Source organism: Macrobrachium nipponense, chromosome 11, assembly GCF_015104395.2.
Source record: "Macrobrachium nipponense isolate FS-2020 chromosome 11, ASM1510439v2, whole genome shotgun sequence".
NCBI lineage: Eukaryota > Metazoa > Arthropoda > Malacostraca > Decapoda > Palaemonidae > Macrobrachium > Macrobrachium nipponense.
This window is the reverse complement of record NC_061087.1, coordinates 41,557,076-41,584,401: the sequence shown is the minus strand read 5'-3', so window position 1 is coordinate 41,584,401 and position 27,326 is coordinate 41,557,076. Positions and strand designations below refer to the sequence as shown.

Below are 27,326 nucleotides of genomic sequence, written 5' to 3'. Positions count from 1 at the left end.
AAAAAAAAAATCTTTCCTTCCCTCTGCGCGCGGATTCTCCGCCACAAATCTCCGAAATGCGTACGTCCCATTCTCGGAATATTTGCTCCGTTTCATATTAAGCATTTCATAGAGTTTTATATATGAAAATGTGCGCAATTTCATGTAGAATAAAACGAAAAATATTTGAAGGTTGTAGCTTTTCTTATTTCTGAAATAATTGAATATAAAAAAAAATATATAAAAAAATTTGATTCGGTCAACTTTAACTCGTCAGATATGGTCGAAAACTGCAATTGTAAGCTAATACTCTTACAGTATAGTAATATTCAATCATTTGTCTTCATTTTGAAAGAAATTGGAAGTCTCTAGGACAATATTTAGATTTATGGTGAATTTTTGAAAAAAATAATTGTTTATGTCCGTGCGTTACGAATTCATGCTTTATTTTGTGATAATATTTTCTCTGTGTTGCTTTTATCATTTTACAATGTGTTGTATACCAAAATGATCGCAATTTAGTGTACATTACAACGAAAAAAAGTAACTTGTTACCTTAAACCGTTTTGCGCACAGCGCGATTTGAATACAAATATATATGAAATTTCGTTTTTGCGCTATCATATATCGCATTATTTATATATGATAATGATAATTTTTTCATTTCTGATGGTTGCATACTAAACTTCAGGCAATGACAAAAAAAGGAGCCAAAAATGAACTCTTAATCTTGAAAACTAAGCGCGCTGTGATTTTTTGAAAAATATATTTTTTCCGCTTCCGCGCTCACTCCGAAACACCTCCGGCACACGGGAGACAATTTTTATTCTACCGCTTCGGCGTTTAAGGGTTAATTGACATATCAGCAATTCTAGTATTCTTTAAGTCTTGCTCTTGTATTTAACCCTAACTAGATACAAAGATGCAAATGCATGACACACACACCACAAACAGATTTCTGTAAAATGAATAGTACTAGTAGTATGTTTATAATATTGTTTCTTAACATATTAGTTATTTACAGTTATTAGGGTGAATGAATGAAGGTGTGTGTGATTTAGTTATCATTATCTTAATGCACTCTCAGACAAGATCAACTGGGTGAAAGAATGAAGGTGTTGTGATTTAATTATCATTATCTGAATGCACTCTCAGACAAGATCAACAAACGTACACACACACTGTACATCATTTTGATATTTATGATGCCTATATGTATTGTTACATTTGATTCAAATTAATGTTATCATTTTATCAACAAAAGGTCACATAATAAAGTCTGGCTTTTTGTATCACTTTCAAATAGGTTCGCATGCATACGTTTACACTTTTTGAAGTATTCCTGAATCTGAGCATAGGAGTTTCAGATACTTGGGGAATAGACTGTAATATAAATTGTTTTAAACATGTTAATTCTCAACTCTCTTGGCAAATGACACAAATAAATGTGCGAGATGCAAAACTAAATAATTAGGAATTGGCAAAAGCAACATCTGAAATGATGAAATTGCAACAACTTTACTTCACTTAGTTTACTTCATTTATAAAATATGGTAAGCTGCATTTTAACCAAGTTTTGTTAATTTACAAAAATATTGCTCTGAGCTATATTTTACTTGGCAACTAATAAGAATGAGGATGTCAGTAACACTCAACTATCATTTGGTGACACTTGGCAATGATGATGTTTGATCATTTTGAGACAACTATTATTACCACCAGCATGTAAATGGCACATGATCACAATGTTCGCATTTTATAATAACATACAATAAATTGTGTATTTGTTCATATGGGGAAATGTGGAGTTATCGCCTGAACCAACAGGACAAGTCAGAAAGGGAGCCACTGGAAGTGATGTTCCATGAACACTATTTCTTATCAGAACTTTAAAAAAATATATATAGTTTACTACAGCCTCAGATCATTAACCCTATTATTACCATTAATTCTTATGTTAAAAATATGATATACTTATGCACATCATAAGAAACGTATCCCTCAAATAGAAGTTGAGTTTAACGTATTGTCCTTTTAAGTTTTTGTTAAAACTTTAGTCATAAGAGTGGGTGGTAATAAGTTGCACAGGTCATGGGTCGGCAACTATTTGTACTGTCCTCATGAATTCATTGTCACCTCAGTTCTGTACTATTAGTTATCCACTGGAAGCAGAGATGAAGGGGAGTGATATACATAAATTTTTTTCTGCAGTACCTAAACTGTTTTCCACTGAAAATTAGTGTAATTATAATTAAAAAGATTTTCCTGCTCTCCTGGTTACTTGCTTTCTCCTGTTTACTTGCTTTGACCAAATTTTTCTGTAGCTATATATTTTGATATGCCATCAAACAGGGTAACTCGAGTCCCATACGTTGTAAATCGTACTGTCTTTTTTTAAATACTAAATGCACAAAAGCTCACAAAAATGTGTTACTATGAGTCATATAATTTTTTTTTCTTTCATGTCAAATGCATTCAAAACCTATCATCAAGATTTTACAAAACTCTTACTTGTATGGTTCACTTTTGTGTTGTCTCTGACGTTCTATTTCTTGTGGTAATTCTGTTTCCTTGTAGAGCATTCCCCACTCAAATATACCTCGGAAGTTGCTGCCGGCACCATACACAGGACGGTATTCAAAAGTGTCATGATCAATACCATCAATTACAGGTACAGTCATAGTACTCCTGGTATAAAGAAGAGAGAATATGTATAAGTATCAATGAATATGCAGTTCAATACATTTATAAAATTACACAACTCTTCAAAAGCTTCCATTAGCTTTGAATTCCCCTACAGAGAAGGGTAAGATTAGGTATGGCTACTCAGCTACTCAAAACATAAATTGGCACTATAAGAACCAATATATTTAACTAAAGGATTACTATAAATTCTCTCTATTTTCCTAATAAGTTCTTGGAATACCAAGGTTATTCAGTACCATTAGTGATAAAAGCATCCAACACCCACACTAGTTTAACAAGAACAACATCACAGCAGTCACAGAATAAAAAGGGTAATACAATATTCTTACTAACAAAATGACTCTGATAATATTTTGTCTTTTGTTTCACATTACGTAGATATATTGATATACAAAATGGCCAAAAGTTATCTATAACATTATAAAAGGACAAATTTTATATTAATTTGCATTTTTCAAGGCTAACAAACCTGTGGTCTTAACATTAGGATCAATCTTCTGGCACCAGCTATAAACCGGTAAAAAACAATAAGAACTGTTTATGCAAGGAACTGGTGGCATCTAGCATGTCACATAGATGAGGTAGGGAGAGGACAGCGACCAATTCTCAACCCTATGACATATTAGTTTTTCTAGAGGTGGGCCGTCAATGTTAAGACCACAGGTTTATTAGCTATGAAAAATACAAATTAATTTAAAATTTGTCATTTGTTCAAATGCAGAACAAACCTGTGTCTTCATATTAGGATAGACTCACTCTTAGTGGGAGGTAAGAGAACCCTGAAAGACTGGAGGTTTGGCACACCTGGTCACACTTCTTGGATAAGAGAATTCACAGGAGGCAGGAGACCCAATCCTCTGAGCTGTTAGATTGAAGTGTATCTAACATTCAGACCACTGGGATAAAATACAGTGAAGAGAATCCTTGCATAGGAGGAAGTTAAAGAGCTATATCTCTTCAGATACACTAAGGTAGCCTTCTATACAGGTTTGTTATCATTCCTCTCTCCCCTTGCTAGAGATATGAAGGGTTTGGTACTAAAATGTATATTTGCATAGAATATAAAATACTCTAACAGTAAGGCTACTTCACTCACCTGTATCCGGCCAGTTCCAGTGTACGATGGGTCCCTCTTAGCCCCCATAGGAAGAGAAGAATGGGAAAAAGAGGGCAAGAAGAGATCGGCCACCTCAATCATTCTCACTTTCATACCATCATCTTTGGCAAGATACAAACTATCCCACTAGGGGCACTGGATGAGCTATACAAACTTGTTGAGCAACCAGCACCGGACCCAAGGAAAAAGCGTCTAAGGACCTGTGGGCAACGACCCTAACGCAGAAGGAAGTGAAGGTGGTTTGGCAAAGCCAAGAACCAGCACTCAAAATCCTATGAACAGAAAAATCCTTCTTGAGTACCAAGGAGGGGGTTAGTCCTCTAGTGTTGTGTGCTCTTGCGTGCACAGTACAGTGGACCCCCGCTAGATAGCGGTCCAGCAATCACAGATTCAATACTAAAAATACTGTGGGGAAATTCACTACTTTGCAGATTTTTTCATTAAGCAATATTCACTAATTACTGTATTTTCATTTAATTTTTGAGAATAAATACATTTTTATGTTAAAAGAATGAATTTACTAATTTACAAACATTGATATCAATATAAACAGCCAAATATCAATCAAGCGTTAAGATAAAATCCCTTAACATTGATTTATCATCATCCTAATACATATGTACTATATAAAAAAAAATATGATGCTAACCTTCCCCCCCCCCCCCCCCCTTTTTCCCCCCCCCCCCCCCCCTTTTTTCCATGGCAAAATGCAATTGGTTGAGGAAGTGGGAAGTAGCCAATGATAATAAAGCCTGTAGCTTATTACTTTACACGTATGTACTGTCAATGGTGCATGAGTTATACTATTTTTGTTTCTCTCTCTCTCTCTCTCTCACTGAGATAAGACAGAACTTTCATGCAAAGTAACATGTATGTTTTCTGCATGATTGTATGTTTTCTGTATGATTAATAAACCAGCCCGAGAAGAGTCTACTTGAGACTCAGAGGTCTGGAAAAACTAACCCCTATTAATAATAATAATAATAATATGATTAATAATTTATTTAATAATTTCTAATATATTAATATTGAAGGCAAAAACAGCAAAATGTTATTGTTATAATACAATTAAGTTTGTTCATACTTACCTGGCAGATATATATATAGCTGTATTTTTGAAGTCGACAGAATTTAAAAATTCGCGGCACACGCAGTGGGCGGCCAGGTGGTAGTACCCATTCCCGCCGTGGGAGGCGGATATCAGGAACTATTCCCATTTTCTATTCCTATTTTATCAGTGCCACTGTCTCCTGAGGGGAGGAGGGTGGGCACTTTAATTATATATATCTGCCAGGTAAGTATGAACAAACTTAATTGTATTATAACAATAACATTTTGTTCATGAAACTTACCTGACAGATATATATATAGCTGAATCCACCTTCGGATGGTGGGAAGAGACAGAATAGGATTTTTTTGGGAAACTAAATTAAGTAGATGATATACATCTTGGTTCCTCCAACATGTTAGCATAGCCGACTTCGTGATTACTGTCACAAAGTCTGCTTCGCGTTTACTAGAGTTGCCAGCGAGGGTAGAGACCTGTAATGCTGGTGCGCTCTAGATGATCTGTCAACGGGGGCGTGACCACAATGTGACTAGACCATATGACCATACTTCTGAGGGCACCGAAGCTAAAACCACCACCTGACCTAACCTATCAAAGTTAGTTCCATAACTTCTAGGCTAAAGAAAAGGAACGCGCCTCAAGCGACCAACCCTTCAAAGTTAAAAGCACACCTATCCTATAGGATAGGAATTGTATTGCCTTCCTGCCCCCCAATAATAATATCTACGGAAATGTCATGGTCTAAGCGACTTACAGATCTCAAATGTCGTCTTCACATCCCGTCGGGAGTGTGAAGCGAACACAGAGTTGCTTCGCTAAAGCGTGGCACTCGGATGTTACTGAGTGTCATGCTTCTGTTTGAAATGCTTCCGAGGCCGCGCCCTCACCTCTTGAGCATTCATATTAAGAAAAAATCTCAATCTTTAATGCCAACATAATGAATGAGATCTATCTTAAAAGAATAACTCCTTGCTATAATGCCAGGGTGTTCTTGGACATGAACCAGTCTGGTCTTTTTACGGAGACCGCAGATTGTCTGTTGACCTTGACTTTCTATAGTTTTATCAAGATAAAACTTGAGAGACCCTACAGGGCACAGGACTCTAATGCCCTTGCCCAATAATTTGTGCCATACCCTTGGTCTCCAAGCCTTCGGGTCAAGGGTTAGACAGGTTTTCGTTCTTATCAAGAACGGAAGGCTTAGAGGACAGACGCATTATGTCCTTTAAAGCCAAAACCTCTGATGATGGCTAAAACCTCACTAACCCTCTTGCCGTGGCTAGAGCGGTTAGAATATTAGCCTTTCTGGTCACGTGTATTAAGTTCGCAGAAAGGATAGGTTCGAAATGCTTTTGGCATCAGAAACTCAGACTACGTCTAAGTTCCATGCCGGAACCTTTGATCCAGAGAATTTCAAGATCTCCACAGACCTCAAAGATCGTGAAGCTTTGTTGTTTGACAGAACCGAATCTCTGAGCCTAGAGGCCGTCAACAACATATTTGCATATTCTACAATAGTTAGGACTTCTAGCTTATCTCATACTTCAGACGGAAAGATAGAACCATAAGGAAATTCACAGAGTCGAGTTGGAGGAATAGTCATTTCCCCTTCACTTACTCCAGAAACGGCCTCCTCCGATTGAACACTGAAAATAGGCAGCACTGCGTTGCCTTGGCCAAGAGACTGCCATCTCTTGAAGATCTTATCGCTATGTACCGTTGAAGACGAAGGTAGATATTGAATGCAACCTACGTCTTCACCGACGAATCGAGAGAAGGATTCTCAAGATTCTGAACCTGTGCTTACAAATGACTGAAAACGCTAACCGCTATTTCATTGCTGTCCGGTGAGAAGTCATAGTTGCAATGAAAGCGGAGCGTTCTTCAGTAATGAAAACACAGGGGAAAGCCGCCTGAAGAACTGCTTCTCATGGGCTGAACATTTGGAAGTAGAGCTGTCAGGTCGGAGAGTAGGCGATGTCTTTATGACATATCTGTTAATTCGGGATGAACAATGAACAATTGTACACCTACGAATATGAGATATTTTAAAGACAAACTCAGATGTCTGCAAAATCATTCGCATTATCAGTGCGATGCAGCGGGAGACTTGTACAGACTTCTGTTACAGTGCGGTAAACAGTAAAATGAATAAGTTCTAAGATATCTCTGTTGAAAATTCTCGCAATATCGAAGGCGATGGAATCTATCGTCACAAGCAGTAGATGGTCCTTCATAATTGCAAGAATCCCTTTAATCAGAGACCTAAGTCCAAGATTGTTGGGCAGAGATATGGTTCGGTAGTCAATCAAAGCAGGGGAGAGAGAGAGACATAAACAACCGTGCATCTTCGGAGGCCCAGCTGATACTGAGCGGCTATCAGGCACAGGCAGTTCAATACGCAGTAGCAGAGCTGAGCTCCCGCTGACTCGTCATCCTGAGTTGCCAGGTAATCCATTCCATTCCACAAAAGAATGCGTCGGCTAGAACCACCGAGCATAAAAGATATGCTCGAGCAATTATATTTAGGCGAAACGAATTTCGGTAAATATAAAAGTTGAAATGGTGTTGTCGTGACAAAACCATAAGTATATAAAATTGAAACAAAACTCCTGGGAGGTTGCAGGCAACCCCGAGTTGCAGTTCAATTAGAATACTTCTCGTCTAAGTCGCAATCCGTAGAAAAACTAGGATATCGCGCCTACCCCTCGGACAATTCAACTGCTTAGTAGAATCATGTCGCGAGGTTAATATACGTAGTATTATTTATAGGATTCTGAACAACGATCTCCATCCTAACTTCTTTCTTCAAGAAAACAAAATAAGGATTGGAGATCGACCACCTTCGATCCTCTATCAAAGAGAGTGAGGAGAAGTCTTCCTCGAAGGAAAGCTTCAATGGTGAACAGAATACTAACTGCCTGAGTTGCCAGCTACTCCCTTTACGAAGGATTAGGTATTGATATTATCGAGCAAAAGGAACTCTCAAGCAGGCCTATTTAAACGAAACAGAATTCGCTAAATACAGAAGCTGAGTTGGTGTTGTCGTAACAATACCTGAAGAGTTGTTTCTTACTCCGAAAACTCTTGGAAGGTTGAAGGGAGTGTCAAATAAATACATTAGAACAAACAGTTCTTTCGGCTTCTACTCCGCAGAGGTAAATACGATATGCGTAAATGACTTGACCCATGCGTTAGCAAAATGACGCAAAGATAAACTACATAAGTATTGTAGTAATTTGAACATCAAATTCTCTACTACTCTTTCCTCGACGAGGAAGAGAGAAAGAAAGGGAAACCGACTGTCCACGTTCTAATGAATGAGACTTTTTAAAAGAACTCCTTGACTCTTTGCCAAGACTCTTTTGCCAAGAAAAGGGAGTAATATTCGAATAGAGATCATCAAGAGAACCGAGGATCGAAAAGGACCGTTCAAGTTCTTATGATATTGGACATAAGAAACTTCCTGGATCTAGTCTACAAGTCTTTTTCTTACGTCCCCGGATGAGCCTCTGAAAATGAATGAGAGCTCTTCCGAAATTTGTTAATGAGTTTATCCGCTTAAACGATAAAAACGTTAAAATCTATGTCAATGAGAACTACCCCATTTATGAGGGGTCCCCCACTTAAATGACAATGGGGAAAACGTCCTGACTTGACAAAACTATTAGCACTTTGCTAATAGGGGAAAACCCTTTAACATGACCGAAAGTCACCCAGGAATCCGAGTATATAATCTTCCCGATTCTCAAAGAAATCGATGAAGAGGAAAGAGGGATCGAAGAAAAAATTCGGGTATGTCTCTCCGCTAACTCCGAATCCTTTTTTAAAAATTTCTGTAAAGAAATGTCCTCAACAGCAAATAAGACGCCTTCACAAGTCTTTTCTCTCGCAAAGCGTCCTGCCGAGCTTCCACCGAAGCGTCCTGGCGAATGTCCACAAAAGCGTCCTCATAAGCGTCCTGCTGAGCGTCCTGCTGAGCGTCCTGGACAGCGTCCTGCCGAGCGTCCTCAAAAGTGTCCTGCTGAGCGTCCTCAAAAAACGTCCTGCTTAGCTACGAGCGTGTCTGAGCAGAGAACACCAAGTCTTCTGAACGACGTTTCAGAGAGGAACTCGTTGAGCGCCTTGATGCATGCAAGGCCCGCCAAGAGGCGTCCTGCGAGCGACCTTGCCAACATCTCAATGTTATGACGAACCGCGTTTTGCGTATGACGTTGAATATTTTTAAGGGACGTCCTCATGCGAGTCTCCATGGAGAGCCGCACGCTGCTCCTGAAGAGTGTGAACACTAAAGGAAGACGTATGGCTTTCGTCTTCCGCAAGGTGCTTGCCGAGCGTCCTGGAGAATGTCTCTACTTATAGGACGTCGAGCACCTCCAAAAGCTTCCTCACGTCTAAATTGCCCTTCTTATGCCGACCAGAGACATAAGTTGTTTGACTGTGCAAAGCAGCTTGCCGGCCGTCAAACTTATCAGCTTGCTTTTTCGAAGTAAAGCGAACGTTACATAACGTATACGGAGCGCCATGAGGAGAGGAGACGAATACCGAGTTGCTCCTCCAAAAGGTGGAATCAAGAATGTCCTTGATTACCAAATTCTTTTGGAATGCTAGCGAGGTTGAAACAGCTCTAACTTCATGAGCGTTCACTCGCAGGAGGCTCAAATCACTCTTCTGGCAAGATGAATGAGCCTCCTTAATAATGTATAAATGATGTATACATGAGCGTTCACTCGCAGGAGGCTCAAATCACTCTTCTGGCAAGATGAATGAGCCTCCTTAATAATGTATAAATGATGTATACATGATGTATACATGAGCGTTCACTCGCAGGAGGCTCAAATCACTCTTCTGGCAAGATGAATGAGCCTCCTTAAATGTCCCGTTAGGAAAAAAGCCATGTGCATATTCTTCTAAAAGGGAAAATGTGGTCTCTTTACTCTTTCATCCTCTCGTGACGAGAGAGAGGACGTGAAGCGTCCTCTTCTCTAAAGCTTCTTTAGGGGGCGCGAGTCCTTCCGAGAACTCCAACCCCTGTGCGGGGAGAACGCCTCGGAGGACGAGAAGCAAACCTTCAAGATTCGTGCACGTGCTCGATCTTCGGCAGCCTGGGAAGCGACAACAGGACCTGCCGAAAGGAAGCCAGATCAGCATGAAAAACCCGTAACCCTCCTTCGGCTTTTGACATGCCCTCTCCCTGGTTTCCTGGGAGTCCGACAGAGGTCTAGGCCTAGAGGCGTTATGGGGCCGATCTGACGTTCCCTCCTAACGAGAGAGAGGACGTGAAGCGTCCTCTTCTCTAAAGCTTCTTAGAGGGCACGAGTCCTTCCGAGAGCTCCAACCCTTGCGCGGGGAGGACGCCTCGGAGGACGAGAAGCAATCCTTCAAGATTCGTGCACGTGCACGATCTTTAGCAGCCTGGGAAGCGTCAACAGGTTCTGCCGAAGGGACGCCAGATCGGTGGGGAGCCCCCGTAACCCTCTTGCGGCTTTCGACCATGCCCTCTCCCTGAGTCCTGGGAGTCCGACAGAGGTCCAGGGTGGGCCTAGAGGCATTATTTGGGCCGATCTGACGCCCCCACCTCCACAAACACAAGGGCCACTACACTTCACAAACACTGATTGGAGAGCGAGCACTTTAGTCTAAGATTACTTGATGTAATCCTCTAGCAGACACTTCTTCTAGGCCCGTAAGCCATACCACAGGGTTAGGCAAAATAAAATCTACAGGAGGTTAGAAGGTTCATTATTTCTAACTTCTGTTTACTGTGGAGGAAAACTCCTGATTCTAACACGCTCTAAAATGCGTACATGAATCCTCCTTCTTCCGTAATCAGCACACATTACACTAATTACATTGAACTTATGCAAAGAAAACATGTAAACGTCATATATACTAAGCGAGTGTCTACCGAAAGTTCCGGTAGCCTCACCTTACCATGCAGACAACAAAGTCTGAAACTAGGCTAACTAGCTTCAGACATCAAATGCAATGAAAAAATTTACGATAGCGTAGGCCTAGCCACAAATCCAAGTTAATAATCGAAAGAATAATTAGGATACTTAAGCGGCTAATGAAGTTTTCAAAATCCTAGGCGGAGGTCTGTAAACAGTTGTTTACCGACCGGCGACAGAAAAAATATGAATAGAAAATGGGAATAGTTCCTGATATCCGCCTCCCACGGCGGGAATGGGTACTACCACCTGGCCGCCCACTGCGTGTGCCGCGAATTTTTAAATTCTGTCGGACTTCAGAAAATACAGCTATATATATATCTGTCAGGTAAGTTTCATGAACAAAATATCAATTAAATATTAAATTAAAATCTCTTAATGAGAGGTGAAACTCCCTAAAGATACATTGGAGCTTTAAGCCAATTACCAACTAGCAGCACTAAATCCTCCCTTGTGATTGGCTCTTCTAATCCTCACAACCAATAGCATGTCACAAGCCAATCACCACTGAGGTAACTATCCTTTATTTATACCTTGCAGTGTGTGATTTGCTACTTCTGACCTTGCCAATAACAGAGAGAGAGAGAGAGAGAGAGAGAGAGAGAGAGATCTGCATGAAGTATAAGCTACCATTTATCTGGAGGGGTTCCAAGGTTTAGTGGGACATGCTGCCAACAAAGCAGGAGCAGAAGCAAGGAGAAAAAAATTAACACTAGTGACGGATACCAAAGCATCATGTTACAAGTTTTGCCATTGGCTATTTCCAACTCTTAGCCAATAGCATGTCTTCATGGGAGGGGAGAGGAAGGAGAGAGAGAGAGAGAGAGAGAGAGAGAGAGAGAGAGAGAGAGAGAGAGAGAGAGAGAGAGAGAGAGAGAGAGAGAGAGAGAGAGAGAGAGCTATTGCTGGAATGAGCATATTACCAGCTTTCCTAGATGTTGAATGGCTTGAAATAGGCAGTTACAAAATATAAAAGTCTTTTTAGAGGGGGTTCCAATATATCACAGATTTTCAGTAATTGTGGGGGGATGTGGTCCCTACTCCCCATGAATACGGGAAGTCGACTGTATTGGCAGTAGAAGCTGACGAGTAGCAACCATGGTTAACCACCTTCTGTGACCAAAATGAAATGGTATTTTTGGACACTTCTTTCTTAACCTGGCCTGTGCTAACAAAAAGACTGGCATCCCGGTCTAAGGTGTCGAGGCCATTTTAGATAACTACGCAGTGCTCTGACGTGACAAAGAAGTACATAATTCATCTGGGTCATTGTCAACAAAATCCCCAAGGGACTAGCAGCTCTCAAAGTTGCTGACCTGAAGGATTAGGATGAAATACCCAAGAACTGAGATCAAAGAGGTCATTCTTGTGATGATGAATGAATGAAAATTAAATTTAAAAGAAACAACTGTACATATACAGTATGTGCTTTTACATTGGAATGTACGTATACATTAAATACATTTGCTTGTTTTCATACATACAAAATAAAAAAATCCATTAAAGTTCAGAATAAATTAAATATTTTAAAATGTCATTTTTTTTATTTATTAAATGCCTATGAACTTTAGTATTTTCATTATTTATTTACATTTATATTTTGTCTGTTAAATTACACTTCCTCATGAAAGTTAAAACTGGAAGGATTGAAAATGTAGATTCTAACTAAATTTCCCCCAATGATATACTACTTCCTAAGTTTGACCATTGCTGCTGGTTATATTATGGACAGTCATAAAACACACTTTTGACTGTTATTAACTTTACATTCTCAGCATTCGAGAGGAGGGCTAAGTGGATTGTGCATTAAATGTCTGTGTGTCAAACGAGTATGGTCTATTCGAAAACACGTCAGAATTCCTTGTGTGTGTCTCTCTCTCTCTCTGATAGGATGAACTCCATTTTTCAACACACTATTTAATTTCTTTCAATTAATTATTTATAGGTTTCTCATTCCATATATTTTTCCATTTATTTACACTGATTGTATTTATATCTCTTTTATAATGATATTCTGCTCTGTGGTGGTGAAAATGATGGCTCAAGATATGGTGATGAAGGTTCAAAGACAGGTATGATCTACTGTCCTGCAGCATTCATTTTCTAAATCAATACTCCTGCTGATGGGATTTTGTCAATGTCGGGGAACTTTTCAATGAAATAATATTTCAGTGAATTGAAGCTCATGAAACTCTCCTTCAGCATGATGGTTAAGCTGATGTACTACAGAACCTTTCAGAGGATCTTCCATGATAAATTTTTTCCTCTACTTCACCAATGCTTACTGCACAATTCATCTACGATTTCCCTGTAAATAATTTACCATCTCGGGGGTAACTTTATCTAATGCTTCTACTATTCTGATATTAATTAATCCTCAAGGTTCAGGTATTTCCAAAACTCATTCAGTTCCTTGATACTGTAATTTGGCTCCTGCTGCTTTAAGTATATCAACATCCATTCCTCATTAGTCTTTGCCAGCAGAGTAACCTCCCTACTCTGTAGTTGCACATAAACCCTTGAAAGTTGTTCATAATTTTTTTTATCCAGTATTTGGATTCTGTTCACTGTGTTAGAAATAAGACAAATAACAATGACTGATGGATGATGATCTTTTAACCAACCAATGGATTCAGGCTGTCCTGATATTAAAATGTTTTCTGAGTGTTCACTGTTTTCAATATGAGAAAATTATGTGGATTTCATAGAAAATCAGCAATAGCATGAGACACTGGAGCTTATGAAAATAATGCTGGGAGGAAAAGCTTTGATTTCTTGTCATAATCCTTTGAATTTGAGGTTTGAAAGGTGGTCTTCCTGAAAACTCCTCTAAGGCATATCTAATTCTGACAGCATTTGGCATGAAAAGTATTTTCTTTTAATGCTTACTGTAAATTAATTTTTCATTACTTCCTGTAAATTAATCTTTTTTTATGGTACTACATTTAGAAATGGAAAACATGAAGAATATTAACTCAAAAAGACAAAATGCAGTGAGCAGAAATTTGTTTATAGATGCTGACAATTGCAGTCATCACATTCACAAGGGTTGACACACAAAAGTCTAACTGTTAACTCCAGTATTTAAAGGTCAAAATAACTTTAAACCAATTTTAAGGTGTCACAGTTGGAGTTGGAGGCAATTACTATACTGGATTGTTAGCGAGAAACCTTAATAGTACCCAACGCTTTGCCAATGCATAAAAATATGGTTGTACACGAACTTAAGATTTCTGTACACTTAATTTGTACCAACAATCACCTCTCAAATATGAGTAAATAATAATCAATGGGAATAAGAAATCAAACACTCACCGCATAAGCAGTAGATATAAGTGTTTAAATGCATAAAGATACTCACTTATCCCTATAAATAGGTGCTAAAAGAGGTGGAAGCCAATTCCTATTGACCTCACAGTGGGCGTCCAAAAACAGCACAACCTCTCCTCTAGCCTCTTCAGCTCCTGTTGTACGTGTACGAATAAGCCCTTGCCTCTCCTTATTTCTTATCAATCGCACTTTGCCATTCCATCTAGTTATGTAATCTTCTAATGGTTCCTTTAATGCAGCTGCCAGAGAGACAATGTGCAAACAATTTTGATTTTAGATAATTCACTTTTCTGGGGTAGGGGAAAGTAATTAGGTTCAATTGCCTATTTGAAGGTTCATTTCAACTATAAGTGTCCTATATCTCACAATAAACTGTGGTAACTACAAGCTACAGTTCTAGGGCTTACCTTAAATAATCAGGCACTACCACCTCCATGCCAATTACCTTCAACCATTGTTATTCAAGCTTTTGAAGTGAGAATTAATCAAAAAGCTTTGTTTAATGCAGACTTAGGCTGGTGAGACAAATTAACTAAGAATTTTGTTCAAAGCTGAAATTTTCCTTTGAGAGTGAAGACTTGTTAACTTTTGTCATTTCCACTCAACACAAAAGCCAAAGAAATTTTCTGTGAATGCTGTACTGATACTTTAATTACTTTAATTCCTGTTAACCTGATTTTCTCTTTAGGTCCTCTATGTTGCATGATCTTGTCTATGGGCTAAGTTAACATTTGCAACTCTCTTTTTATAGTTAATGCTTAGGCGCTAAAATTCCTTTACGTCTGTTCATTTTACTTACGTAAAATATTTTCATTTGAACATTCTCTATTAAAATGTGCATTTCACCTTGTCATTCATTTCCTTTAAGTATTATCAAGTACAGTGGTACCTTGACCTACGAGTGAATTAATGCCGGAGTTTTCCGAGGTATGAGTCGTCACTTGATCGATTTTCTGCTTTGTTATGTGTGCAAAAAATTGAGGTACGAGCTTGAGATGCTGCTGCTATGTAGATGGAGTAGTGATGAAAATCAAGATAAGCAAAGAGGAAAAAGGAAATATGCATCTTTTCCACGAATCTTTTAAAAAGTTATACATTCCTTCACTGCACCCAAACCAATATTATTGTATGTATTCTCATATCATAGTATTGTAAAATACTAACATAGCAGTCAATGTTTTGGTTTGGAAATCAGCTGATGGTGAATACGAGTTTATTTTACCAAATTTAACTCAATTCTGAGTTAATTTTCTTGCTTCTAATCAGCATAACAAATATCTAGATACAGACTTGACTTATATGATATAAGGTCATTTTCGTTATACAACATATCTTAAAGTCAACATATGACTTGAATATATCTCGGTGTGATTGTGACCGAAAATAAAAATTTTTCCAAGATAATTTGTATTTTTCATAGCTACAAACCTCAGGTCTTAACCATAGGATAATTTTCTAGCGCCTAACTGCGTTCGCAATTTTCACTTAATTTCATCATAATACAAGCTTTATGTTATTCATCTTTTATCAGCGTGAAAACAGCAAAATGTGTTCAAGCCAAGTAGTTTTGATTAAGATTTTCTCTCAATTTTATCTACAGTTGTGTTTGATGGCATAAGATTACAGGAGTTTTATCCTTATTGCCAAAGCACAATAATATTCATTAGCAGCTTGAACAGTTTTCTCAGCTTCAGCTATAACTTGGTTTAAATTTAACAATACATTTCCTTGTTGATATTTGGTCTATAGCAAATAAAGTTATTACATAAAAATATCTCTGTCCTATTCTACATAACGTCACTTATAACATAACTATAGTACGTAATTGTTTACTATTGAACGATGGTTACAAGCCAAACGGATGTTGCTGTTATCCAATTTGGTTGTACTTAGCCAAAAAAAAAAGGAGTTTTTCGTTCAATTTTTCATTATGCAACAAGTATAAAATTACAATAATACTTTCATCATTCTCTTTTGCTGTTTTTGAACTTGTTTAACTAGATGGGATAAAGTTAGGCTATTGTAATTTGGTCTCTTGCTCCCTTAGGCTATTGTAATTTGGTCTCTCTTGCTCCGATTGTACACTGCTGCCTGCCATTACAAGCGAAATTTAAAAATATTTAAAAAATATTATCATATCAGTATTAATTGCTAACCCCATCGTAAAATCGGATTACCGTAAGATGAATTATTGTAACTTGAAAACTACCTGTACACTGTATAAAAATGATATTGTTATTGTACAATAAAGTTTCATACATACTTACCTGGCAGATATATACAATTGAATGGCCCACCCAGCCTCCCCTCAGGAGACAGGTGGAAGAGAAAATCTGGTTCAAGAACGGTAATGGTTCCTATTCCTGCCACCCAGCGGCAGAGTGGTAGATCACCTTACCTACCTGTAGTGTGTGCCGCGAAATTTGAATTTCTGTCGGGGACGACGAAGTCTATAGCTAAGTATATATCTGCCAGGTAAGTATGTATGAAACTTTATTGTACAATAACAATATCATTTTCATACATTCAACTTCCCTGTTAGATATATACTTAGCTGGTTGGCACCTTTGGCGGAGGGTAAGAGACAGCTAGTTACTGATTAGACAGGTAAACAACATATGTTGTAGGTAATAAAAGTTAATTAACAATACCCTGGTTCCTACCTGTTTAGGCGGAAGATTTCATAGCTACTGCTTAGAAGTCTGCTTCGCCTCAAAAGCTTCAGCAAGGGTGTGACCTATGGCTGAGAACTCTTGAAAGGACTGTCAATGGGGTCTTATCCACTTACTCGACAGAACCTGATGGCAATTGTCACTGGGGTCCTATCCACTTACATGACAATATACCTATGCCTATTGGCATACAAAGGAGTACAACACTGATCCCGATCACCCGATCCTAACCGTGGATTAGTATTTACGATTGAAAAGAGTTATCCCCAAACACCTTTCAAACAACCTAAAAACTCAACACCAAATTATTTTAAAATCACACTATACAAAATATAAGGATAAAAAACAAATTTAAGGATCAGTCTTATCTCCTTTACCCAGCACTGTATCCGCTGATACATACGGTCCCAGAGAGAAGCATTTCTCGTATGTTACTCTTACATCTCAAGTAATGTGAGGCAAACACCGAGTTGCACCTCCAATACCTGGCTGCTAAGATGTTCTTCATCGACATGTTCTTATTGAACGATAACGATGTAGCAACTGCACGTACCTCATGTGGTTTAACCCTTAATGTCTTAAATGAATCATTATCACAACTCATGTGAGCTTCAGTTATTACATTTTTAACAAAAAAGGCTAATGCATTTTTTGACATTGGTCTTCTCGGGTCTTTAACAGCACACCAGAGGCTTTGATTGCAACCTTGCAACTGTTTCTTCTTTTGCAAGTAAAACTTCAATGCTCTAACAGGGCATAATGCTCTTTCAATTTCATTTCCCACTAATTGAGAAAGCCCTTTTACTTCAATCGTTCTAGGCCAAGGTCTTGAGGGATTTTCGTTTTTCGCTAAAAACAAAGGCCTGAAAGACAATACTGCCGAGTCTCCCTTAAAACCCACTCTCGAGTCTAGAGCTTGCAACTCACTTACCCTTTTTGCAGTAGCGAGAGCTATCAGGAAAATACATTTTCTTGTTATGTCTCTGAAAGACGCTTTATCAGGAGGCTCGAATCTCTCTGACATAAGATATCTGAGGACCACATCTAGGTTCCAACTAGGGGTGAGTGAAGTTCTTGATTTCGTCGTCTCAAATGATCTAATTAAATCATGAAGATCTTTGTCATTCTCTATGTTCAGGCCCCTATTCCTGAACACAGCAGACAACATGCTCTTATACCCTTTAATGGTTGACACTGCTAACTGAGATTCTTCCCGTAAATATAAAAGAAAATCAGCAATTTCGGTCACAGAGGTATCGGAGGAGGACAGCTTCTTCGCCTTGCACCATCTACGGAAAACTTCCCACTTCGATTGGTATATCCGCATGGTTGAGGACCTTCTTGCTCTCGCAATTGCTTTTGCAGCTTTGCGAGAAAAGCCTCTCGCTCTGACCAGTCTTTCGATAGTCGAAAGGCAGTCAGGGCGAGAGCGTGGATGTTTTTGTGGTACCTCTCGAAGTGGGGTTGTTTGAGCAGATCTGTCCTTTCGGGAAGATTTCTGGGGAAGTCCACCATCCATTCCTGTACCTCTGTGAACCATTCTCTTGCAGGCCAATAGGGAGCGATCAATGTCATCCTCATTCCTTCCGAGGACACGAACTTCCTTATTACTTCCACCAGAATCTTGAATGAGGGAAAAACATACACATCTATGCCCGTCCAGTTCATGAGCATGGCATCGACTGACAGGGCTCTGGGATTGTCCCCCAACGAGCAAAAGTTCTCCATCCTTCTGGAGAGGAACGTTGCAAATAGGTCTACTTGAGGCTTCCCCCAAAGAGACCATAGTTGCTGGCAGACTTGTGAATGAAGGGTCCATTCTGTTGGAAGGACCTGGTTCTTTCTGCTCAATCTGTCCGCCCTTATATTTCTCCCTCCTTGAACGAACCTCGTCAGGAGTACTATCTTTCGTTCCTCCGTCCAGACCAACAGATCCCTTGCCAGCTCGTAAAGGGAGAAAGTGTGTGTCCCCCCGTTTTCTTATATATGCCAGAGCCGTGGTGTTGTCCGAGTTGACCTGGACCACCACGCCTCTGACTTCGTTCTCGAAATGTCTCAGTGCCAAATGTACGGCTATGAGCTCTTTTGTGTTTATATGCCAGGTCTTCTGTTCTTCCGTCCAGATGCCTGACACCCCCTTCGTCCCTAGTGTTGCTCCCCATCCCGTCTCCGAGGCGTCGGAGAACAACACTAGGTGAGGGTTCTGCAGAGACAAGGACACTCCCTCGTTCTTTCTTAGAGGTTCTAACCACCATCACAAGTGGTATTTGATGCTTTCCTCTATGGGAAAGGTATCCGTCAGCTCTCCTGTCTTCCTGTTCCAACTTCTCCTTAGATGGAACTGCAAGGGTCTCATGTGCAGCCTCCCCAGAGAAACGAACTGCTCTAGCGACGAAAGGGTGCCCAGAAGACTGAGCCATTCCCTCGCTGAGCCTCGTTCTTTCTCCAGGAAGGCCGAGATCTTTTCCAACCCTTTCGCAATCCTTTCTTGGGATGGATATGCTCGAAAACCCCGAGAATCCATCCGAATCCCCAGATAGACGATGTTCTGGCTGGGGATCGTCTGAGACTTCCCGAGGTTCACGAGCAATCCGAGAGATCTGACTAATTCCAGAGTTATCTCCAAGTCCTCCAAACACTGTTGTTTTGACAGTGCTCTTATGAGCCAGTCGTCCAAGTAAAGCGATATTCTCACCCCCTTCAGATGTAGCCATCTTGCTACGTTCCTCATCAACGCCGTAAACACCTGAGGAGCTGTCGAGAGGCCGAAGCACAAAGCCCTGAATTGATAAATCCTTCCCTGCACCATGAATCGAAGATATTTCCTCGACGAATGATGCAGGGGGACGTGAAAGTAAGCATCCTGAAGGTCGAGGGAGACCATCCAATCTCCTGGACGGAGAGCAGCAAGGACCAAATTGGAGGTCTCCATGGAGAACTTTGTCTTCTCCACGAAGCGGTTCAATGCACTCACGTCCAGGACCAGCCTCCACCCTCCCGAGGCTTTTGGCACCAAAAAGAGGCGATTGTAAAAGCCCCGAGATTGTGGATCCTGTACTCTCTTGATGGCCTCCTTCTCCAACATTTGCTGTACTAACCCGAGAAGGGCATCTCTTTTTACAGGATCTTTGTACCTCGCTGACAGCTCCCTCGGTGTCGTCGTCAATGGAGGTCTGTTCCTGAAGGGGATGAGGTATCCTTTCTTAAGAACTTGTAGGGACCAAGCATCCGCTTTTCTTGAAGCCCATGCTTCTGAAAATTTCAGAAGTCTGGCCCCTACTGGTGCTTGGAGGACTGGAACCTCATTTTGGATTCTTTCTCGGAACTCTGATAGAAGATCTTCCTCTTTTTTCCCCTCCTCTCTTCCTTGGGGCTCAGCTTGAAGTGCTGCCTCGAAAGGGCTGTTGGGCAGTTCTTGGCTCCCTCTTCGTGACAGGAACAGCTGGTCTAGGTTTCTTTGCAGATTGCACCAGCAAATCTTGTGTTGCCTTCTCAGTAAGAGTGTGGGAAATATCCCTCACTAACTGAGAAGGAAACAACTGCTTAGACAGAGGGGCGTATAAAAGAGAAGCCCTCTGTACCGGAGAGACTACCTTAGTTAAAAAAGAACTATAGACAGACCTCTTCTTCAGTACTCCTGCCCCGAAAAGGGATGCCACTTCAGCCAATCCATTCTGCACTGCCTTGTCCATACAGGCAAGCACACTATGCAAGACTTCTGGTTCTAAAAACTGAGGGTCTTGCGTCTTCTTGGCCAAAGCCCCAAGGGACCAGTCTAGGAAGTTAAAAACTTCCAAGACATGGAATATTCCCTTGAGGAGATGGTCCGTTTCAGACATTGTCCAGCTCATTTTGGCCGATGGAAGAGCGTGTCTCCTTGCCGAGTCCACCAAGGTCGAGAAGTCCGCTTCAGCAGAGGAGGAAGAGCAAGTCCCATCGATTCTCCCGTGTTGTACCAAATCCCTCTCCTTCCCGATAGCCTGGAAGGGGGACAGGTAAACACAGTCTTTCCCGCCTCCTCCTTGGTTTTAAGCCAATTTCCGAAAGACTGCAAAGCCCTCTTCATTGAGATGGTCGGTTGCATCTTCAAAAAGGAGGAAGACTTTGCAGTCTTCGTACTCGAAAATAAAGACCGAGGAGAAGGAGGGGCAGCAGGGCTCAGAGACTCTCCAAATTCTTTTAATAAGAGGGCTGTCAAGGTCTTATAGTCTGAAAGACATGCCCCCTTATTTTCTTCAGAGTCCGAGACATCTTCTAAATCGTGATGAGTTATATTTGGAGATGAGTGTGCAACTGGAGGAGGACTCCTCTCTCGGGAAGGTGAAGGGCTCGTAGCAACACCGACTGCAACCTGACAAGGGCTACGGCCGCCTGTGCGACGTCTTGAGTCCCTGCCAGGTGAAGGCCGATGTTGCCCTTTGTCTTTGATTACACTAAGACCCTCCTGACAAGGACGACGGCCGCCTGTGCAACAACTCTCGTCCTTATCAGGAGAAGTCCTTGAATGTCTCTCCATTTTCGCAGAATCACGCCCCTCCTGACAGGGGCTAGAGACCCTGTCAGGCGAAAACTGATCCTGAGAAAAATCCCAAAGAGGAGCCTCCAAGTCCGCCTCAAACTCCGATAATGCTTCTGATTCATAGCGCCTGAAGCCTGGTCCGTGTAGTTTGGATAAGTCCTTGCGCCTACTTGTCACTTGATGGATATTAGGCACTTCAGGAGCGAGGCGCCTGAAATGAGATTCAGGCGCCCGACGCTTAGCAGTAGGCTCAGGCTCTTTACATCTAGAATCAGGCTCTTCAGGCGCTTTGCGCCTCACTTCAGGCGCTTTGCGCCTCACTTCAGGCGCTTTGAGCTTTGATTCAGGCGCCCCAGGCGCTTTTCACCTCATTTCAGGTGCCTTAAGCGCTTTTCGTCTCGCTTCAGGCGCCTCAGGCGCTTTGCGCCGATTTCAGGAGTCTCAGGCGCTTTACGTCTGATTTCAGAAGTTTCAGAAGCTTTGCGCCTCAATCCAGGCGCCTCAGGCGCTTTTCTTTAGTAGGAGTTTCAGGCTCTTCTAGCCATCCATGAAAATCCTCTCGCCTTGTAGGTGTTTTGCGCCTGACAGGAGCCTGGCGTCTGGCTGGTGCCAGGCTCCTGGCAGGCGCCTCGTCCGAGCTCTCAGAGAGTTCCATAGGACGGGATCTTTTAATTGGAAGGAATTTATCCTTTCTTCTAGGAGGGTCCTTCTTAAGAACTCCTACTAATGAAGATATTTGCCTTTGCATTTGCTCCAAAATCTTCGTAGCTGCGTCCTCTTTTTCTAATTCCGATGAAGGAGAAGGAACTTCCGAAAATACCTCCTTTCTCTTCTTTTCCGGAGGATATTCTTCTGGAAATTCTTCCGGGCTAGAGTCAAATACTGGAGACTTCCAAGATCTCTTCGAAGGTCTCGATAATCTGTCAGAACTCCATCCTTTCTTCGAAGACGAATCAGAAGAAGAAAAGCACTGTTACAGGACGTCTTTCCAACGACTATCCTTGGCAGTCTGGGATGCAACTACAGAATCTGCCGAGGGGACGCCTGACCGGTGGGGATTCTCTGAAACCTCCCTGCGGCTTTCGACATTCCTTCTCCTCTGGGCTTGGGAGCTTGAAAGAGGTCTAGACCTGGGAGCAAGACAGAGCCGATCAGACGCACCCTCCACTTCACTGGGAACACTTTCACTATGCTTACCTTCTAATTCCTTTAGTTTACGCTCCATTTCCAAAAGCGAAGCTTTCAGACTTGCAATTTCCGATGTTGAACTTGCAGAGTCCGATAATTGAGAAGGTAAAGCTGTATGGGAGGAAACAATTGGATTAGAGATAGGCAATCGCCCGCTAACTGGCTCGTTAGAGACCGACCTACTCACACTCTTGGAAGAGGCTTTTCTAGCCCTATCCCTTTCCAACTTTCTCAAATAGGAATCAAGCATCTTCCATTCCTCCTCATTTAAATCCTTGCATTCATCACATGTATTCAATTGTGAGCATACATTCCCTCTACAATTCTTACAAGTGGTGTGAGGATCTACCGAAGCTTTCGGTAGTCTCACATAACTACTCTCATTCACACACACTCTGAACAAAATCGAAACGTCAGACATTATGAGAAAAATCCAAATCCGAAATAAAAAAACAGTCCACAATATCGTATGCCAAACCAGAGATCCAATACGTCACCAAATATGTAGCAGTCCAAAAGATCAACGGCGTAATGAAATTCGAAAGTCAAAGTCAGGAGGAATTAGCAAACGATGTTACCAGCCCCGGCGACAGAGAAAATCTGGTTCAAGAACGGTAATGGTTCCTATTCCTGCCACCCAGCGGCAGGCCGGTAGATCACCTGACCTACCTGTAGTGTGTGCCGCGAAATTTGAATTTCTATCGGGGACGACGGAGTCTATAGCTAAGTATATATCTGACAGGGAAGTTGAATGTATGAAACCTTATTACAGGCAATCCCCGGGTTACGACGGGTTCGGGTTACGACGTTCAGAGGTTAAGGCGCTTCTCAATTATATTCATTAGACATTACTTCCAGGGTTACGATGCATGTTCCAGGGTTATGACGCCTACAACACTCATCTGGCAGATGAAATATGACACCAAAAATACAAAATAATCAATATTTGAAGGTTTTTTTATGAAAAATGGAATAAGAATGCACTTAACATAGTTTTCAATGCACCAAAAGCATTAAAAATAAGGTTTTCTTAGGATTTTTTCGGCTTACGTGTCTCAAGAACGGAACCCCTGTCGTAACCCGGGGACTGCCTGTATATCTTTATATACCCTATTGTTTTTATACAATATATGTTATTTAAAATGTATTTTCCTTATTTAATAACATGAAACATAAAAATATGGGGTGGCATTTTGAGTTTTGGAATGGATTAAGGGAATTTTACATATTTTCAATAAGGAAAATTTATTTGATGTGCGAGCAAATGGAGCTACAAGCTCGGCCACTGAATGAATTAAACTCATACGTCAAGGTACCACTGTAGTTAGGCATCTGGTACCCTGAGGTCAAATGTAGATGCCCAAGAGGAGCACACAACATTCAATCAATCCATATGGAATTTACTTTGCCTACTACTTTAACCATCTGCCTCCTGTGGGGTCACTTTTTTCTTATTATGAACTACTGTCACTCAAAGTTTCTTTACTCAAAAAACCTTCAACATGAAAGTAGATTTTTCTACAAGGTTGGCTGATCCTTCCACTAAAACTTGACAAATAATTAAAAAGGGACTCTATCTCTTACCCAGTTGCTCTCAGGGCACCCACAGTAGTAAGCAGCTTTGTGCAATAATTAACTACTAGTTCAACTACACTGTTCTTAATTCAATTCCCAGAGAACAGAATTATATTTTCCTATTTAGTATCTGGCAATTCTTAGTGGCACAACAAAATGACTGGGGACTGTTATAAATAGATAACTTTCAAAGATGATATAAATACCTTTATCACTGTAGTCATCTACAAGAAGAACTTCTTTTAAAAATTGTGGGGGTGATCTGTCAACAACAGTATGAACAGTTCTCATCAAAGTTGAAAATCCTTCATTATGAAACACTATAACTACTGTTGTAGTTGGAAGATCTTCAGGATATTCCCAATGCTTGCACCTGAAAATGAATTGAGAGAAAGTAATAGTAAGACAGCTAGAGTAAAAGAGGCTAGAGGGAAACCAGGAGCTCTGTGCATTTAGAGACCTAGAGAAAGCAGACGATAGAATCCCAAGAAAAGTGATGTTTTGGTGTTTAAGAAAAAGGAAAGTCCCAGAAAAGTTGGTTAGGCTGGTCGAGATGATATATAAAAGAACGAGCACAAAGGTGATAAAAGCGGTTGGGGAAACAGAAAACTTTGAAGTTAGTGTTGGATTACACCAGTGGTCAGCATTAAGCCCATTTTTGTTTGTGCTGGTCATGAATGTGTTGAGTGAGGGGATCAGGAATAATGAGCTGTGGGAGTTGTTGTATGCTGATGATCTGGCCATTACTGCTGAAAATGAGGACCTACAGAGAAGGGTTGGAGACTGGCAGGAGTCTTTAGAGGGGGGTAGCTTAAAGGTAATTGTGAATAAAACAGAGGTTTTGTTGAGCAGTAGGGAAGATAGAGATAGAATAGTAATACAAGAAAGAAGAGGCTCAATTATAAAACAGGCATTAACGTTTAAATACTTAAGGTCTACTTCAAGCCAAGAGGGAGGATGAGAGGCTGAAGTTGACAGTAGGATAAAAGCTGCATGGGGGAAGTGGAGAGAGGTAGCTGGAGTGGTATGTAATAAAAAAAATGCCAATTAAGCTAAAAGTCAAGATATATAACACAGTGATAAGACCAGTGTTAATGTATGGAGCAGAAACATGGGCTCTAAGAAGAAAAGAGGAAGTAAAGCATGAGAGTACAGAGATGAGAATGCCGAGGTGGATTATAGGAATATCGCTACTTGAGAGACAGGAAAATTATGAAATAAGAAGATGGGCAGGCTTAGTAAAGAATACAGAGGTGATAAGAGAGTCACGATTGATATGGTATGGGTATGTGTTGAGGATGGATGACAAGGAGAGAGTGAAAAGGGCTTGGGAGGAACTTTTTAGAGGAAGAAGATTGAGAGGGAGACAGAGAATTAGATGACGAGATAAAGTGAAGGAAGATATGGAGAGAAGAGGTTTGGTGGAGGATGATGCCTTTGATAGAAGGTGCATCAGGCAACTGACCCTTTGATGTAGGGATAATGGTGGAAAGAACAAGTTTACAAGATATTTCAAAAGGGAAAAATTTTCCTAATCCAAAATAAATTTCAAAATACACATTGTATTCTTAATATAGCACTTACTTACAATTAGGACACTAGCACTAAAATCTAAAAACATAATGCACTGAGAATTGAATAAAAATTAGCTATCTTTTATCTTACAATCACGATACAGTTACTTTGCTTCATTATTCACTGAAAAGTGATGCTGGGATGAGTGTTGTTAATGGGTAGGTATCACAGAACCTCTGACTGATGCTTCAGCTAGCATTATGCTATCATCAGAGTTTATTTACAGTGTGAAATTAAAGGTATTAAACATTCAATTATAAAATAATTAAACATAAAATAAGTTTTATTTTTTATAAATTTATCCTGCTGTAAGCTATGGTAAGTGGTCTAAGAACATTGAAGGTATTCATACCAAGAGATTTATTGACAGGCAGGTGTGCAATATGAATAACCAATCAAGTAAAAATGATATTGTTATGATACAATAAAGTTTTATGCATACTTACCTGGCAGGTATATATATAGCTGTATTTTCTGAAGTCCGACAGAATTTAAAAAACTTCCGACACACGCAGTGGTCGGCCAGGTGGTTAGTACCCATTCCCGCCGCTGGGAGGCGGGTATCAGGAACCATTCCCATTTTCTATTCATAATTTTTATTTCCACTGTCCCCTGAGGGGAGGTGGGTGGGTACTTGAATATATATATATCTGCCAGTTAAGTATGAACAAACTTTATTGTATCATAACAATATCATTTTGCTCATGAACTTACCTGTCAGATATATATATATAGTTGAACCCCACCGTTGGAGGTGGGAAGGGACAGAATAGAAGGATTTTGGGACACAAATGCATGCAGATGATTTACATCTTGGTTCCACCTGTTAGCATAGCCGACTTCGTGATTACTGTCACCCAAGTCTGCTTCTGCTTTACTAGAGTTGCCAGCGAGGTAGAGACCTATGAAGCTGGTGCACTCCAGATGATCTGTCAACGGGGCGTGACCACAATGTGACTAGACCATATTGACCATACCATGAGGGCTAAGAAGTAAAATAAATATATATATATAATTATATATATCACCACCTGACCAACCTAGCCAAAGTTAATGTGTGTTAACTAAGGCTTCAGAGTTAAGAAGTCGCCGTTGTCAGCGACTCCACAACTAAATTAAGAGCTCTTCCTAACCATTTTCTACAGGATAGGATGAGTAGTACTTCATTGCCCCAAGATTGTGTCTGCAGACACGTATGGCCCTAGCGAGCAGCAGATCTCATATGCCATCTTCACATCTCGCAGGGAGTGTGAAGTGAACCCAGAGTTGCTTCGCTAAAACATGGTACTCAGGATGTTGCTGATTGCCATGCTCTGTTGAAATGCTTCCGAGGCCGCGCCCTCACCTCGTGAGCATTCAGATAAAAAAGCTTTCAAATCTTGTGCAAACACAATGAAGGAGCATTTTTTGAAGAAAACTCCTTAACCCTAAAACCAGGGTGTACTTCGATATGGGCAAGTCTGGTCTTTTTCGGAACACTGCAGATTGCCCGACTGACTTCGACTTTCTTGATTTTAAGCAGATAAAACTTGAGAGACCTGACAGGGCACAGGACTCTCTCTGGCTCCTGCCCACTAACTTGTGCCATCCTTGCTTCCAAGATCCTGGCCCAAGGACAAAAAGGGTTTCCATTCTTAGGCCATAA

At 40.6% G+C, this 27,326-nt stretch overlaps 1 protein-coding gene across 1 annotated transcript in view; it reads right to left on the bottom strand.

The window, feature by feature from the left end:
* LOC135208572 (N-acetylgalactosaminyltransferase 7-like) overlaps positions 1-27,326 on the bottom strand; it is a gene marked incomplete in the record, with an annotated part of 305,399 nt that overhangs the window by 256,127 nt on the left and 21,946 nt on the right. Inside the window, 3 exon segments of the mRNA XM_064240908.1 lie at positions 2,491-2,667; positions 14,184-14,391; positions 24,313-24,479. Coding sequence (XP_064096978.1) covers positions 2,491-2,667; positions 14,184-14,391; positions 24,313-24,479 — 552 coding nt within the window.